The sequence below is a fragment of the Phyllopteryx taeniolatus genome, chromosome 2, assembly GCF_024500385.1.
Source record: "Phyllopteryx taeniolatus isolate TA_2022b chromosome 2, UOR_Ptae_1.2, whole genome shotgun sequence".
Classification (NCBI taxonomy): Eukaryota; Metazoa; Chordata; class Actinopteri; order Syngnathiformes; family Syngnathidae; genus Phyllopteryx; species Phyllopteryx taeniolatus.
In genome coordinates this window covers 27562089-27576954 of record NC_084503.1, presented here as the reverse complement: position 1 = coordinate 27576954, position 14866 = coordinate 27562089, and the positions used below count along the sequence as shown (strand labels likewise).

At 40.4% G+C, this 14866-nt stretch overlaps 1 protein-coding gene across 11 annotated transcripts in view; it reads right to left on the bottom strand.

Annotated features, from left to right (window-relative positions):
* fto (FTO alpha-ketoglutarate dependent dioxygenase) overlaps positions 1 to 14866 on the bottom strand; it is a 255315-nt gene that overhangs the window by 140515 nt on the left and 99934 nt on the right. Inside the window, exon 8 of one of the 11 annotated variants that reach the window (XM_061765583.1) lies at positions 5802 to 5920. The exons of 9 other annotated variants lie outside the window; for them this stretch is intronic. In XM_061765583.1, the coding sequence (XP_061621567.1) occupies positions 5861 to 5920 (60 nt within the window). In that variant the 3' untranslated portion in view covers positions 5802 to 5860. Of the gene's footprint in view, positions 1 to 5801; positions 5921 to 13138; positions 13753 to 14866 lie in introns of those variants that run through there. One more of the 11 variants, XM_061765578.1, reaches the window with a different exon arrangement.

Below are 14866 nucleotides of genomic sequence, written 5' to 3'. Positions count from 1 at the left end.
TATTTTACTAAAGATAGGCCTAAACATGGCTCGTCCTTTATCCAAGAAGGGTATGTAAACAAGCAGAAATTTAGGCTAGAGGGGAGCCAAAGGCCACTTATTAACACCACAAGCCAGGAACAGATTTTAACACCATCAAGCATCTGCCTATGCGGTCAAATAAGAAAGAGCCATTTACTACAATTATCGAAAGGTAAAATTGTGTCTTCATGGCATGCCTGTATTGAAGATGGTTTTAAAACAGAGACAAGTTAAAGAATGGTTTACACTCTATAAAAGAGTTCTCCCAGTGTCTCTGCGACTGTTGACACCAGGGGTTCCCAAACTTTTTGGCTCAGGGGCCACATTGACGTAAAAAAAATTGTCATACGGACCAGCATTAATTTTACATGCTACCGACGAGGGGAATGCTTTTTTGTATTTATTTTTATTTTACTTAGTTTTACTATGCTGTCTGCTGCTAGGTAGATCTGATAACTGCCTGACCTGGATAAATGAAGGTTAAAATAGAAATTAATTAAATGCAAAATAAAGTATTTTTATGGAATTTGACTCAAACTCAAATTTTATTCATCAGAATCAACAAACAACGTTTGCATTAATGTGAAGGGTGATACTGAGATCTCGACTACAGTAAATGGGGCAGGTCTGGCTCAAAATCGGTGGTTTTAATGCGCAAGATGTCACGCAGGTGGGAGTCACTTAGTCTTGTCCTCACGCGGTTCTTATTCATGTCCATGACTGAGAATGTCTTCTCGCACAAGTATGTCGAGCCAAACAAGCTCAAAATTTTCTTAGCAAATGTACGAATCTCTTGGAACCTGTCTTTATCCAGCTGCTGGTAAAAGTTGACAAGAGGGAGTTGTTGGTACCGGCTGCGACACTCTGTGTCACACTGCAGCTCAATGAGCTCCAACTACAGGTGGGCTGGAACGTCACTGAGATCCACGGAAACGGGAGAAGAAAAAAGCGTGATCTCCTTTTCAATAGTTGCAAAATCCCTGAAACGTTGTTGAAACTCCTCAGTCAGAGATGAGATGTTTGCGGCATACCTCCTCATTTGCGCACTGATATTGTGCGCTGGAAAACACGTCATTATTTCTTGCAGAGATTGGAAATGTGTGGTATTGAGCTGCGTTTGTGACAGGTGGGTTTGGAAAAGTAGCAGCTTGGTCCGAAAGGCTTTAATATGTGAATACAGTTGGCTTATCAATGGATTTTGCCCCTTAAGGCTCATGTTCAGGGCGTTCAGATGTCGGGTTATGTCAACTAAAAATCCAAAAACAGACAGCCAAACAGTATCGGTCAGTTCTGGCATCGGTTGTCCCTTGTTTGCCAAGAATTGTCCAATTTCCTCTTTGAGTGAGTAGAAACGCTGCAGTGCAGACCCCCGACTGAGCCATCTTACATCGGTGTGATACACATCATCTCCGTATACAGCGTGGATATCAAGTAGAAATTGTTGAAACTGGCAGTGGTACAGGGCTTTGGAGCGAATATAATTAATAGCCTTTATCACCGGTTTCATAACGTGATCATATTTCAGATGTTTAGCACATAGAACTTGTTCGTGAATAATACAATGGAGTTTTATAGCTTTACCTCATTCTTCGCTTACTTTGTTACACACAAGGGTTGATAATCCACTGTGCTCGCCAACCATGGCAGGTGCGCCATCCGTAATAATCCCCGTGATTTTATTCCACTGTAATTTTATGTCATCTACGGTGGAACAAACAGAAGCAAATTAATCTTTCCCTCTTGTTTGGTCCTTAAGGCTCTGGAGGTGAAGTAGCTCTTCACACACGTTAATTTCACTGTCCACTCCTCTCAAAAAAATCGGTAACTGAGCGGTGTCGGATGCATCCGTGCTTTCGTCACAGGCTAACGAAAAAAATTCTAACTCCACTCCTTTTGCGTCCAACTGTCTCTTAATATCAGAAGAAACTTCTTCGATCCTTCGTGACACAGTGCTACGAGCCAGGCAAACATTGGCGAACTGTTGCTTTTTCTCAGGACAAATGTCTACCATTTTCATTACACAGTCTTTAATAAATTCACCCTCAGTAAAAGGTTTGCTGTGCTTGGCAATCAGCATTGCCACCTCATAGCTTGCCTTTGTTGCATTTTCATTCGACTCATTGGCTCTTGTGAAACAGTGTTGCTGTGCCGTTAAACCAGCTTCCAGTTGCTTCAATTTTTCACTGCGTTCGTTCGCAGTTAGCTTGTCATAATTAGCATGTTTCGTCTGGTAGTGCCTCTTTATATTGAACTCCTTTAACACAGCCACAGTCTCTTGGCAAATTAGGCAGATGCAGTTGTCTCTAAATTCAGTGAAAAAATATTCAGACTTCCATTTGTCCTGGAAACGGCGGCCCTCGCTATCAACATTCCTTTTCTTACTTCCAGTTGCCATTTTAGAAATGGGCAAAAAACATATCATGCGCAAAACGGCCCGCGACAGTTCGGGCACAAGTTTACTGCCATCCTGTGGTGAAATATAAAATTGCGTGTGTATTTTGTACTGCCGGGACACATATTATTGATTTTATGACAGAGGCTTCGGGCCAGTGGAAATATGAACACGGGCCGGATTTGGCCCGGGGGCCGGACTTCGGGCATGTCTGGTTTACACCCTTTGAAATGCTTTAGTTGCCTGACACCAGGACTTCAAAGAACCATTGGGCGCCTCGTGGGGCCGGCGGACCGCCCTGGGTTCCTCGGTGTGGGACGTGTCCTGTCCACCGGACTGCTCTCGGGTGGACCACTGGGCTTGATCCCGCCCCTGGATTGATTGTGTGGGGTCCTGAGCCTCTGCGGTGCGGCCACAGCAATTACAGGACACTTCTGTCAGTCTTTGTGCATGTAAAACGGTGTCAATTCACTTGCATGTATCCGCAGGCACACACCCCTAGGACTCTTTCATTGGGTGTGGGGGTCACGCACTTACTGCGATAAATAACTCATTAATATGCAAATTGCTTGTGTATCCCCTCACTTAAACTCTCATCCTGTAGACTTTTATAATTGACATAATTAATCCCACCACACTTTAGTTGTACAGTCGGGTTAACGACCCTTGTCCTGCATGCTTCTTCTCCTGTCCTTGTCCTGTTCTATCTTGTCCTGTCCTTCCCTCACAGGGTGTAGCACTACAGCCCCATGCAACACTCATGTTTAATGTTTCATTGTTATAGATACTGTAATGATTTACTTCTCTCATCCTGTTTACAATTAGTGCTTTGTCTTTTGTCTTTGTTTCTCTCTCCCTTCTAGAAACTTTGTTCTGTTCGATTGATCAAGTCTGATTCGCAATAAACCTCAATAATAATACTAAGAAACCACAGTGGAAGCCTAAAAACTCTGCTGTGACACAGTAAAACTATTCCGGCATAAAGGGGATACAGATTTTCCATTCTGCTTGACCTAACAGCCAAACAGGACAAAAAAAAAAAAAAAGTATTACCGTAATTTGTCATGAATAATGCCTTATGTATAATGCACATTTTACCCCCACAAAAAATTGTCAAAAGTCAATAGTGCGCATTATTCATACGTATAGGGGAAAATGGAAAACAACTTTCACATTTTTATAAATATAGAGGTTATGAAAAATCTGTACACTTTCTTTCCAATATCCCATTGCCACCGAGAGGTTAGGAGAAAGGTGTACACTTTCATTCTAATATGCCACCGCCACCGAGTGGTTATGAAAAAGGTGTAGCCTACATTTTAATTCCAATATGACAGGGGTACGAATGACTGCATGTATGTACAGTTGTGCTCATAATTTTACATACCCTGGCAGAATTTGTGAAATATTTTTATTTTTATTTTTTTTATAAATATGACTGATGACTGAACAACCACCATTAATTTCTTTATGGTTATGTTTTGTTTATTGATAATGCTTTTCTGAAATGTTTGACCGTTTAATTAGAATCCCATTAAAATAAAATTAAATGTGTTGCGCCTGGACCTTTATGTTTTCTTTAAAAAAAATTACCCATCTTACAAATTCTAACTGGGTAATCAAACATATGAGCAAAACTGTTTTGTCATTTACTAAATAAAAGTAGGGATGTGAATTTCAAAATAAGAGCAAGTAAATAAAAAGAATTACGTGTTCAAATAAAGTGCTTAACTTCAGAATAATTCTTTGAAAAAAACTAACAAAATACAGATAATCATATTTTGATCATATGGGTAAAAGCAAAATCACGCATTGTAAAAATGCATTATACATAGGTAGAAGGGTTTTCCCGAATTTTTATGTCAACTTTGGGGGGCATTATACACGAGAAATTAAGGTATATCTTTTCTTCCTTAAATCTTTATAGAAATTGGTCATTCTCAAATGAGATATTACTTAGAAGTGAAGTGATGGAAGTGCAAGAAAGACAAAAGTTTTATTTGTGCAGCATGCGAAGAAAATATTGGCACCCCTTAAGGAAAAATGATTAGTAGAGGTATTTTTGTCCCTTCACGGGAAACATCCAATGAAACATACTAACAACACATAACTGTATTTCACCACCCTGCTCTAATATTTCCACATTTACCATGCAGAAGATCAATGTTTTACATTTTATTTTTAGTCATAATGGCTCAATACAGTAATAATACAGGCTCAAAACTGCAGGTTCTAACTACATTTTACAAAACAGCAGACTGATGTTTTTGACAAGCTCAGCTGCGATGATATCTGATTTTACCAAGCTGAGCCAAGTGGGATTTTGACAACCTCTTCGTTGTCTCAATCTCTTTGTGCCTTCAAATACAAGAGACTAATATTGCTTTGACCGCAGGGGGAGAAAGGCATCAGGTACCTTGCTGGGGGGGAAATGGAAAGCTTCTGCTCGTCAACCTAAACAACCGGCAACCTGTGATACTGTCAGGTTGAGTTGTAGTCAGACGAATGATCAGTATGTGTTTGCGGCATGCCACCGTTGAGTTACTTTGCTCCCGAGGGCAAACTCCTCAATGGTGGCAAAATTATATTAACCCCAAGAAGAAATAATGCCAGAACACATTGATTGTTCTGTGACATTACAGAAGTTTAATTGTGGGTGTGCACATTTGTTCATTTTCTTAACATTTGCTTGCTGCCATATGATTTTAGAAGGCTCGTATTTCGACTTCCGATTAATGCTTTTACATTGAGAAAAGAAAATAGTACTTCTACATGCTAGTCTGTTGTTGTGCCTTAGCGCTGAATGCTGCAGTATTATATCCAGTCTCCCCTTGGCTGCAGCAGTCGGTTTCGTGCTGCTTTTTCCTCAAATTAAATTGCCGCGTCATTGTAATATTTGAGGATACTCAGCTAGAAATGACAAAAAGAAACACCAATGCAAACGCTATTGATTGCTGTGCCTTGGGTCTGTATGTTCAAGTATTAGTCTCGTTGTTTTTTTTTGCAGCAGTCCATTGTCTTGCTGCCCTGTAAGTGAGGGGATACACCTGTTTAAAATTGCAGTGTCATTGTAAGATTAGTTAGACAACTAGAAATGACAAAACCCAACAAATGCCAGCATTAACTCATTCTTTTGGTGTCCCTTAGTATCACTATATACTCCACAGTCTCCCAAAACTTTGCTCATATCAAATAAAACTGCAGCATAATTGTAGCATTTGACAATAAACAGTTACAAATCACAAAAATGAGCACATGCTAACGTTAGCTCATCCTATCGTTGCGGCTTAGCACTTTTAGGGGTATTACATGCCAGTCTCTATTTTGTTAGAGTGATCCATTGTCTTTCTACCCTGTCTCCTCTCAAATAAAAAATGCATCTACTTACCATGAAGTAAATTCAGGAGATATTGGTTCTACGCCATTGGGTTGTTCTTTGATAGTGTGTCACGTCCTGACTGATGTGTTTGATGTGCTGTGGTTTTTGCAGTGCCCATGGTTGAAATACTGGTATTAAAAACAAAAAAAATTTACTCAAACATATTTGAAAAATATCTATCTTTTGTAAGTGATAGCACGTATATTAAGTCATTTTGCCTGAGCTGATCTGAGCCATTTGAATTGTTGTCATTTAAAAACATGGGTGTTTAATGAAAGAACAAGATAATGCTGAGTAAAACTGTGGCGTACCTCTAACTTGTGTCTATACAGTATGAGGTAGTGTAGTATTTTGTTAATGTGTCCCTGCGACATAAGGCCTTTGTGCCGAACTCACCCATGCAATGTTGTCAGGCCCATCAATTATGTCAACGGGTAAAATAGGTTTCACCACAGACAGCAGGTTATATGGAGTGTAAAACATTAGAAAAATGTGTCTGCAACATCAGAGTAACATGTTTGAAGTGAAAAGGGGCTGGATGGGTGGTTGGGTGCGGGGACAGAGACACTCCCAAAAATGGAAGAGTCCTGACAAGTGATTTTGTTTGAAGGCATTGTAACACAGTCAAGTGGGCAGGGAGGTTTCCTATGGCCCCAAAGGCACTCCATCTTGGAGCCAAAATACAAGTTGGTTGGAATGGACATATGCTTTCCATGGGGTCAAATGGAGCAGAACTCCCCAGCTTTTGTGGTGCTCCCTTTTTGGGGGAGCATGAGAAGAAAAGGCAAATCTGTTGTTGGGTCGTTGTCCCACTAGGGGCCCACAAAAATCACATAAAAATTCACCAGCCTGTTTCTTGCAAGGCTTTTATGTCCCTAGACTCATAATAAAAGGCGTGTGGATCCAGTTGGCCCTAATGGCTAAACCACCTACTTCTTTTCAGTGTCAGGAAGAAGTTACATATGCTTGCACACTCCTCATTGGCTGAGCGAGCATGGAACATCCATCTATCACGAGGACGCTTTTGAGAGGTGAATGCAGGACAATGCGGGCCGAGCTGGGCAGAGATGTTTTGCGACAAGCGAGACACTCAAGCACCTTCTGCTCCCTTTAAAGGCCTCTTTCTCCCTTTTAATGTATGAAAAGCCTTTACCAGATTCTTGCTGGATAGCAGATTGGGATCAGCACCTCACCCTCTTGCCAGTAAAAAGCTTTTTGCTAACTGGGACCAAGGCCAAGCATCCTGTACTTTGGAGTGGTTAGGTCAGAGTGATACATATGTCCAAAGCTTGCAAAATTGCTAAACCAATAAGAAAAATGGGGGAACGCTATCCATTTGGGATTGATCTTGTTTTGGAGACATGCTTGATTGATATCTGTAGTAGAGTGATACATTTTATTTTTATTTATTTTATTTTGTTTTACATTTGGACAAAAGGAAAGTACAGGGGGTCCCTGCTTTACAACAGAGCTCTGACAATGTAACACAAATTGTACGCAAGTCAGAACGCATATGCTATGACTCACCTACGCTGCAATAGTAAAGTCAAAAATACAACAGACTCGAAGAGAGTCCATGAATATAAAAGAATCAAATGAAAAACAAGTAACGCAATACTGAGCTTGTCTTCCTCTACCAAGTGACGACATTCTTATGCCGCTGCGCAAACTATTAAATTACGTGCCCTTGGTAACTTTGAAACTTTCGTAGTTTGTTCGGAACTGTCGTAAACCCAGGACCGCCTATACGTAGATGTGTTAAAACATCTGTCTGAAATCACATAGAAGGCAGTCCAACAAAAGAACCATTTTGTAAGGAAAAAACGACATTGGAAACTCTTGAGTCGAATTCCCTGAGGTTGTACAATTTGGAATTCAACCAAAAGTTACCTGAAAACAGGCATTGCAAAGAACTGGATGGAGCAAACAAATGGAAGACCAGCGTCGCTCAACAGATTACATTCAGCCTTAGAGATTGCACTGTATTCTTACTAACACACAACCACAAGACTGGTGAACAAAAGATAGCAACATCCAATTAACTAAAACTCCGCATTCGCACACCACAAATTGTAAAAAAAAAAATAATAATTGTATAAGCAGGGGGGCCTCGGTTTACGACGGTCTTGACTTGTGTTTCGAGGTTGTGATCGGCATCCGATTTTATGGCATAAGAAACGTTGCCACACGCCACAAGACGGAATTTCACTTGCCACTGTACTTTGTTTTTCATTTAATTGTTTTATATTTATGGCAAATAAGTGTTTTTCACACATATATGTACTGCAATATGATTTTCCTACTACTTTAGCGGTTCAGGTTATGTCGTAAACCGCAGAATTCCTTCATCTCCTTTGAGCAATACTTGTTGATTTTACTTTAAACAAGGCACGGACACAGCCAACAGCTTATCGCCATTGTACTATAAAATGGTGAAAAATTGTATCCACGTGAGAACAATCCTAGAGCAGAAACTCATAGTCCTTCAGTTTTAATCACAAATAATATCAAGCAAACTTTCAACATTCCTCCAGTTCGTGAAGCCCTTCCTCTTGCAGATAGAGAGATCCGATGGGGCGGTGTTAAATGGGCAAGATGTAGGACGGTGTAATTAACGCTAGTCCTTACAGCGGGGCTGCTTTGGTTCCACCGGGAGCGCCTGATATAGCGCTCATTAATTCCTATTTGCGCATAATGAGAGGGTCATGTTATATGTAATAAATGGCTCTTTTATTTGGGCGAGAGCTGCGGGGCGGCATCCACTGCCGGCTAACAGTCTCATAAACACCCTTAAGCAGCTCTCATCAGCCTCGTTGGGTGGGGAGCGATCACATCCAACAGGCATAATGAATCAGGTGTACTGAGAAACTCCTCAATGCCCCTTTCTAATTAAGTGCAGAGGCACACGGCATGCTTTGCGTAATATTACACTCATTTAATACGCGCAGTGTTTTCCCATCTTCCGAAGTCGACTGTAACCTCGTTCACAGGCTTTGTTCAAAGGTTAAACCCATGTTATAAGCAATTGCAAATGTCATGAAAAGTAGCCTGAAATTGATTCTCTCTTCCTTTCAAACTGAAGTCAAATCTAATTAGATCCTCGATTATTCACAATAATTAGTTACACGGCGTAACTTAAGTCCAAAGTGCATTTTGTCGGATTTCCCACTTAATCCTCTTGATGGAATCAGATTGTATCTACTCTAGTCTTCCAGGACGGACTTATTTTAGGATCATACACTGTGTACAGTATGTTGAACATACAGCGTTCAATGTAAAAACTGCCAGTGTCACTAACCCCTTTTGCCAGATTAAAGCGAAGCGCTGTTTTATGGAGTGTATGACTCCATAATCCAATTACGACTCAAGACGTCCTTTGCGGTGTGTGGCATTGTCCGTTACTGTTAGTCATGCGGTTGCTGTTTTTTTTTTTTTTTTGTTTTTTTTAAGAACATTTGAATCATCCATCCATCCATCCACTTTTTGAGCCGCTTCTCTTCACTAGGGTCGTGGGTGTGCTTGAGCCTATCCCAGCTATCATCGGGCAGGAGGCGGGGCACACCCTGAACCGGTTGCCAGCCAATCGCAGGGCAGACATAAACAATCATTTGCACACACGTTCACACCTACGGGCAATTTAGAGTTGTCAATTAACCTACCATCCATGTTTTTGGGATGTGGGAGGAAACAGGAGTGCCCGGAGAAAACCTACGCAGGCACGGGGAGAACAAACTAACTCCACACAGGCGGGGCCGGGGATTGAACCCCGGTCCTCAGAACTGTGAGGCAGACGCTCTAACCAGTCGTCCACCGTGCCGCAACATCTGAATCATTACGAAGCTATATTGAACTATCAACCCAACCCAGTTGAAAGTTCATGGAACATGCAAGACTCGATATGTTCCAGGTCGCTCTTCAACATCCGTTTTTTACCGTTTTACAAAACTATCCAAATTAAATACACACATGGACAAAAGTCATGGTAACCTTTAACTTAATAGTTTGTTGCATCAAGTTCTGAGGCTATCACTGCAATCAAGAGATTTATTTAACTCTTAATTAGACTTGTACCCCTATCAACAGATATTTTGGCTTAAGGTTGCCTTCTCCAGACTGCATGTTTCAGTTCATTCGAATAGGCCATGATTTTGCTCTTAGCCATTCTTTAGTCATTTTAACATGTTTTTGGGGTCGTTAACTTGTTGAAAGATCAACGACCTGGATCTGGGACAAAGCTTTCTGATACTAGGCAGTACATTTTGCTTCAGAATGCCTCGGTAGTCTTGAGATTTCATTGCACCCTGCACAAATTCAAGACAACCTGTTCAGGATGAAGCAAAGCAGGCCCAGAACATACCCAGGCCTCCTCCACGTTCTGAGGTACATAGCAAACTGTGATTTTTGGTTACACCTTTGGTTATTACCAAACAAAGACAGACAAGGTGTTTTAAATCCTGATTAATGCATTCTAACCCATGAGTAAATAAACACCCCCGGCCACAATTTGAGAAACTGGGTTCCTGTTTTTGGTTATGATGTGACGAGCTTTCATTCACCATCAAACTTTTCTCAGCCATCGAGGCACTTTAAGACAAACCACTCTTTTCCCCAGTGTCTGTATGACACAGGAGGAATAAGCAGGACCCCTGCAGCCAACGCCGTCGAACGCGATTAAAATGAAGCGGTGATTAATCTGCGCTGCCCCATGATTCCTCTTTACCACTTTAATGGATGTTATCGCTCCTCCTCTTGAAGGCTTATCTTGCTGATCGGGGCAAAGGATGAAGAGAAGGAGAGACTGGCTGTGGGTAGGACGATGGAAGAACAAAGGGGAGGGCAATCACATCAAATCCATACAGAGGTAAGTAAATGAATAAGTCAGTAAATAAGTAAGCTAATAAATAAATGTGGGGGATTCAGTGAGCTGCTAAGCGGATAAGGCAGATCAGGCTCTGTAAAGTGTTTATTTGTTTTTTTAAGAAGACGAGACAAGCCGCTTTTTAAAGCCTACAGATAGTAAAAAAAAAAAGAAAAAAAAATGTCACACAGACAAACAAAATAAATGATCCAAACCGCTGTCAATAAATATCCCCCACCCACTTGCAGCGTGGATAAGCTGTCCTCCACATTGGATCCGACAGACGCAGGTACAAAGACGCAAATGTGCTTGTCTTCTTAATCATATTTCTTTTCAAATGAGCTAACTTTCTTTCGCTGAATGACAGTGATGTAGAACAGACTCATTGTTTCCATGCTGTGACACAATCCAGAGCCCACAGCGCTGAAACACAAACTCAATGTCGTCGCTCAAATAAGCTCCCAATTCCAAAAAACAGTCCTCCACAGCAGCAAAACAATCGTGGGAAGTTCTGTCCACCTTCACTTTAAGCACAGAACATTCTTTATTTGGGAAGCGAAAATGTGTGTTGACATTACACAGCTCCTATGGGATTACCCATCCATCCATTTTCTATAGCACTAGTCCTCATTAAGGTCACGGTTGAGCTGCAGTCTATCCCAGCTGACTGGGTGAGCATTGGGATATACCCTGGACTGGTCAATCCCAGGGCAAATGTCGTCAAACGGATTCATACAGGATAAAACCCACGCGAGGATGGAGAGAAAATGTAAAGTCTACACAAAAAGGCCAGAGAAGGCTGAGATTTGAACACTGAACCTCACTGTGACATGCTAACCACTAGAGCACCATGCTACACTACTGCTAAAACCTACCCAATACAATTAATCATCATATTTTTGTAGAACTATATACAGAAACTAACTACAATAGTAGTCTACACCAATGCTTAATAATCCTGACTACATTCATCTGACTTGGCCTCAATGTAGATGTAACACCAAAAAATTCACACCTCTGGACAGTCTTCAATTATCCTAACATGCATGTTTTTGGAATGTGGGAGGAAACGGGACTATCTGGATATAACCCACACAACCACAGGGAGAATGTACAAACTCCACACTGGAAGGTCAGAATCAAGATTGAAACCCAGGATCTAAGACCTGTGAGGCACACGTGTTAACTACTGCTCCACTGTGCAGAATATATTGACTACAAATACATATTGCTGATTCCAAAACTACCTGTATTTCGTTTTTGTTTTTTTTCCACAGCATCATTAACGCATTGGGGATTTCCATTTTATCATTAATGTCAATGTATATGGAACATGACAGTATATAGTACAAACTGTCTGTAACATGCCATATACTGCCACTCTTCTACATTACATACTATGTACTGCAGAACTGCAAACTGGAACTTGCTGCGATTGTGCAACAGACAAACTGCACTGTGACATTTCCCGTTCACAAGCGGATACCTCCAAGGTACAAAGCCACCGGGCCCCATTGGCTCAAGGTAACATAGATGCTCGCTGGGAGTCGTCACCGCCATATCTGCCCGTGAAAATTCTCCAAAGGGGTTTAAGCGTTAACAAAGAACACTATTAGGCAACTGCTGAAAATTCAGCTTACCCTGTTGAATGGGGACTTCAAAGGGAATGGCAAATACCTTCACAACGCAACACTTGGCTTCCGTTCTCTCCTTTCCTGGTTGCTTTTCATTCGATTCGCAAACAGCTGCTGTAACATGCGTCACCAGCCTCATATTTTAAATGAATAATAACAATAATCTCAGGGTAATTTCTTGACGTCTGAATAGGGCAAAGAAGGAAGGCTAAGGGTAAACAAGGCTGTGCAATTATTGATTGCAAGACTACGCCAATAAACACAAACAAATGTATTACATAAAAAACAAGGGTGGATGTTGTTTTTTTCCACAAGAATACAATAAAACGTGTAAGCCTGCACACAACCATAAATGCTAAAATAAACAGTGTAATAGAAAATAAATAGCAGCATAATGAGCCCTAATCACAGACTTGCAACTAATCTTGGTTCCATGTGTATGAATGATAGGTGTAAAATCTGCCCATCGAAATAATAAAAAAAATATATACATATATGATCTAAAATTCTCCAAAACAGTTAACCCATAAATGCTCACATTTCAGATGGGATGCATGTGTGTGAATTGAGAGAGAAAAATCATCTGCCTGGGGACACAATGCAATTAAAAAAAAAAAAAAAAAAGCTAACAATATGTGCATTGTTTTCATAAATGTAGTAAGGGGTCCATGTAATGTATGTCAATGAACAGAGGGGGGAAAAAATCTCCCTTGCACACAAATTACCAAAAATTATATGTATATGTAAACATTAAGAGTTTTTTTTTCTTTTCTTTTTAATTCAAATTTAGTATGAGCTCCATGTGTGGTAATGGATTTGGAAAAAAAATCTACCCGGCGACATTACCGGAAAAAAAACAACATTATAAAACATCAATCAAAATCGCCCCAAAACGTAACCAAGAAGCGCTCAAAATATATATTATGTTCCACTGTTGCATCATATTTTATAAAACATTTGCGTGAATGGATTTGAAAAAATAAAATCTGTCTGGGGACACAAGTAGACAAAATTATAAGAAGAAAAATGAGTGCTGGTAAACAACTGCAACATTTTGTTTAACATATGCCTTTTTCCCAAGCTCGCCAACAGAAAAAAAAATTATTGCTTGCGGAAATTATTTATGTTAGGCCGCACAACAGAAAGTGTTACATTTATAATGTTTTACAAAGCCATCAAATAAATGAGAGAGGGGATTAATTGCCCCCGGCTCGACCTTAAAATAATTATTTGGAGCGGGGCGAACTCCAAACTCCAATGAAATTGATACACTTTGATAATTAGATTCTTGGCACTGACCCGCTGGAGTCAATAAAGGTTATTAAGGCCAATTGCTGTCTAAACGCATTACGGGCAGGGGTAAACTGTCCATCCGAGTGCCCCCTCCTGCCCCCTCCCTCCCCCTGGCACCAATCCAACAGCGGCAATATGATAATCCATTCTCCGTCCTGGGGCTTGTGTCTCCACTCTGCCATACAAAAAACAGATTGGATTCACTTAACCTTTTCCCGGACTTTGATCAAATGAGCTAACAGTGCAATAACATTTACATTGACCCTCCCGAACCCCTACCCCCACCCCACCACACCCCACTTACTACTTCCTCACCCTTGACACATTCTTCGTTACGCTACAGCCGTTGTAACACATGAAGTCAATACAGTGGACAATGCTGGTTGACTTCCAAGTTGTTTAAATGTTTTGACTCATTCTTCCAATATGACACAAAAAGTGAATTTGTCATTTCATAAGCTTTATTAACTGTACACGCTTATTGTTTCTAAATTTCGTCTAAATGAAACCGCCGTTTATGATCACTTTTGAAACCGGGTCTCAGAGTGAGTAAATCTAAAAGCGCTACACTTGTGTTTTCGTGTTTACAACATGTACATAAGTAACCGTGCACTCACACTGCCAGCAACAACAATAGTGGATTAACGTGATGTGTTCATGTTGCAGAAACTCCTGAGAAGAATACGGCTTTTACAATAAAACCGTCTACTCCTCTCTTACCACCGTCAGCAACAAATGGAGATAGCGAAATATATCCCACATGTTCTTAAATCTATAATAAATGCATGATATTTATGTCAGGATTAATTGTATTAGTTAGATACAGTACATACTGAGCACCTACATGCAGTACTATCGCATAATGAATTCCGTTTCCTGCTCTGTACTTATCGTCTCCCTTTTTCATGGTGGCACCACAAAAAAACACTTTTGCTGACATATCAAATGAGAATCTTGAATATGGAAAATGATGATGGATTTGTTTGACTTTTGAGGTAAATTTTCCCAGCAAATGTGACCTAAAGTCCAAAATTTGACAACTTTTGAGGCGTTGTATTTCGGGTGTAACCCCAAATAATCTTGTGATCTGGTATTATCTAATCAATGGAAGATCCTTATTTAAGTAACATTCAAACATTAACTGTGACACAAATGTTACAAGTAGTTAATGTAAAATGAAAGTAAATAAAACCAAAAAAGTAAAACTGCTCGCCTGTTGAAATGGCGAGGGGACCATACATTTACATACTATTTACATTACCATTACAGTGGTACCTTGACTTATGAGT